The following is a 1,690-nucleotide window of genomic DNA, read 5'->3' as shown; positions in this document are numbered from 1 at the left end:
AGTATCTAAAAAGCACATCCTTTCAACTGCTCTAGTAGAAACATATACAGAGATAAAAACAAAAAAACAATTCTCAAACTGGGCTCTGATCTTTAAAAGTCTGCCTTTTATGATCTCTTCCACTTGACATGAACAGGGAATGAAACCTTTAGCAAATAAAATTGCAACACCTCCACTAGTGGAACTCAAATGACTTAATATGGACATTCCATCAAACTCTCTGGCCCAATCACACGCATTCAACTCATCGCTGTGAGTCTCCTGCACAAATAAAACATCGACTTTTTTCTGTTTGACTATTTCAAAAAGTTGGAAACGCTTCTTTCCTTCTCTAGCCCCATTTACGTTGAGAGAAGCAATATTTATTTCTCCCATAAATAAGGAAAGCCAAAAGCAAATTAGGCTCAACAAACAAAAACTCACATAAACATGCTGATTATTTTTCATTACTGACATTGGATTCCGACTGAGTATTGAGCTTTGCAAGTATTTTCTTAAGACAATATACTTCTTGATTGCTAAAACACCCTTCATTACTATATATTCTCACTTTATCAATGAATTGTATCACATCCGGAAAATATTGCCCAATGCGAACTTTTCTCACATTCTTTGTTTCCTTTAGAAATGATTTAATATCATCTGCACTATAGCTCCTACTGATCCACTTTGCGGCAAACTGCACTTTACGCTGCATTCTGAGAAATCACTTTCACTTTCCGTGTCAGTTTGACTTAAATCACAATTAAATCCTTTCTTTTCTTGCTCATCCGAAGGACGTTGCTCTAACCTTCGCTTCTGCTGTGTTTTAAAAGTACAATCGTCCAATTCGGATAACATCACGCTTTCACGATGAACAGAACACTCACCCACAGCGTCCGCAATATCTAATCTGTTCTCCGCCTCATTCACTTCAACTACGGTAGCAATCATGTCCTCTTCCACAGATCAATCTGCCGGCTCTATCTCCGCTGTTTTCCCGCCCCAAAGCAGTCACTGTCTGCACTGAACTTGGCGCAGGTACCTCACCATCAGTGATTGGATCAGTGAACTTCTTCAGCGTTTGCACTATTCTCATCATTCACAACCGGTAAAGGCACCTCATTCAACTTATCCACCCTATTTGGGCACGCACGAATCAAATGTCCCATTCCACCGCAATTAAAACACTTTATATTGTTTGTTGTAGCGAAAATAACATAGTTGAAATCCTCATGTCGAAAATTCAGGGACAAATCCAGTTCATCAAGGTGCTCCTGCAAAATCATATAAACATAGCGCCTAAACGACATGTGATCGCGACCTAATCAGATTATACCCCAGATACCCCTGATAAACACCCAAATTTATAAGCCTCCCGGTAGCAGGCTTTCAAATAAATGAAAAGGACAAGCAGGAACAATGCCACAAGATCACAAGTTTATTCATCAAATCACTACTAAAAACATTGAGCTCAACATTCATAAGAAAATACGCTTTACACCTTAAAAGTAAACTACTTGGCTTGAGCCAAACTAGCATTCATTGGCATTGGTAGCGGAGGTGTCCAAATACCTTGCTTATGGGGCACCAAAGAGACACTATATAACCAGCCCAATGGCTTTGGTTTAGTATGACCAAATGAACCGGCCACCCCTATACTCACAAAAAAATGACAATAATAATAATGACAATAATAGCAATGAATAAC

General features: G+C 38.9%; 1 protein-coding gene across 1 annotated transcript in view; it reads left to right on the top strand.

The window, feature by feature from the left end:
• The window catches only part of LOC107706034 (protein bassoon-like), a 65,393-nt gene extending 64,384 nt beyond the window's left edge, over nucleotides 1–1,009 (top strand). Inside the window, exon 9 of the mRNA XM_016509599.1 lies at nucleotides 948–1,009. Within this exon, the coding sequence (XP_016365085.1) occupies nucleotides 948–1,009 (62 nt within the window). The remainder of the gene's footprint in view (nucleotides 1–947) is intronic.
• Nucleotides 1,010–1,690: the final 681 nt, after the last annotated feature.

Source organism: Sinocyclocheilus rhinocerous, unplaced genomic scaffold (genome assembly GCF_001515625.1).
Source record: "Sinocyclocheilus rhinocerous isolate Xijiao unplaced genomic scaffold, SAMN03320098_v1.1 scaffold986, whole genome shotgun sequence".
NCBI lineage: Eukaryota > Metazoa > Chordata > Actinopteri > Cypriniformes > Cyprinidae > Sinocyclocheilus > Sinocyclocheilus rhinocerous.
The sequence above is the reverse complement of the archived record's forward strand: the minus strand, read 5'-3'. Positions and strand labels throughout refer to the sequence as shown.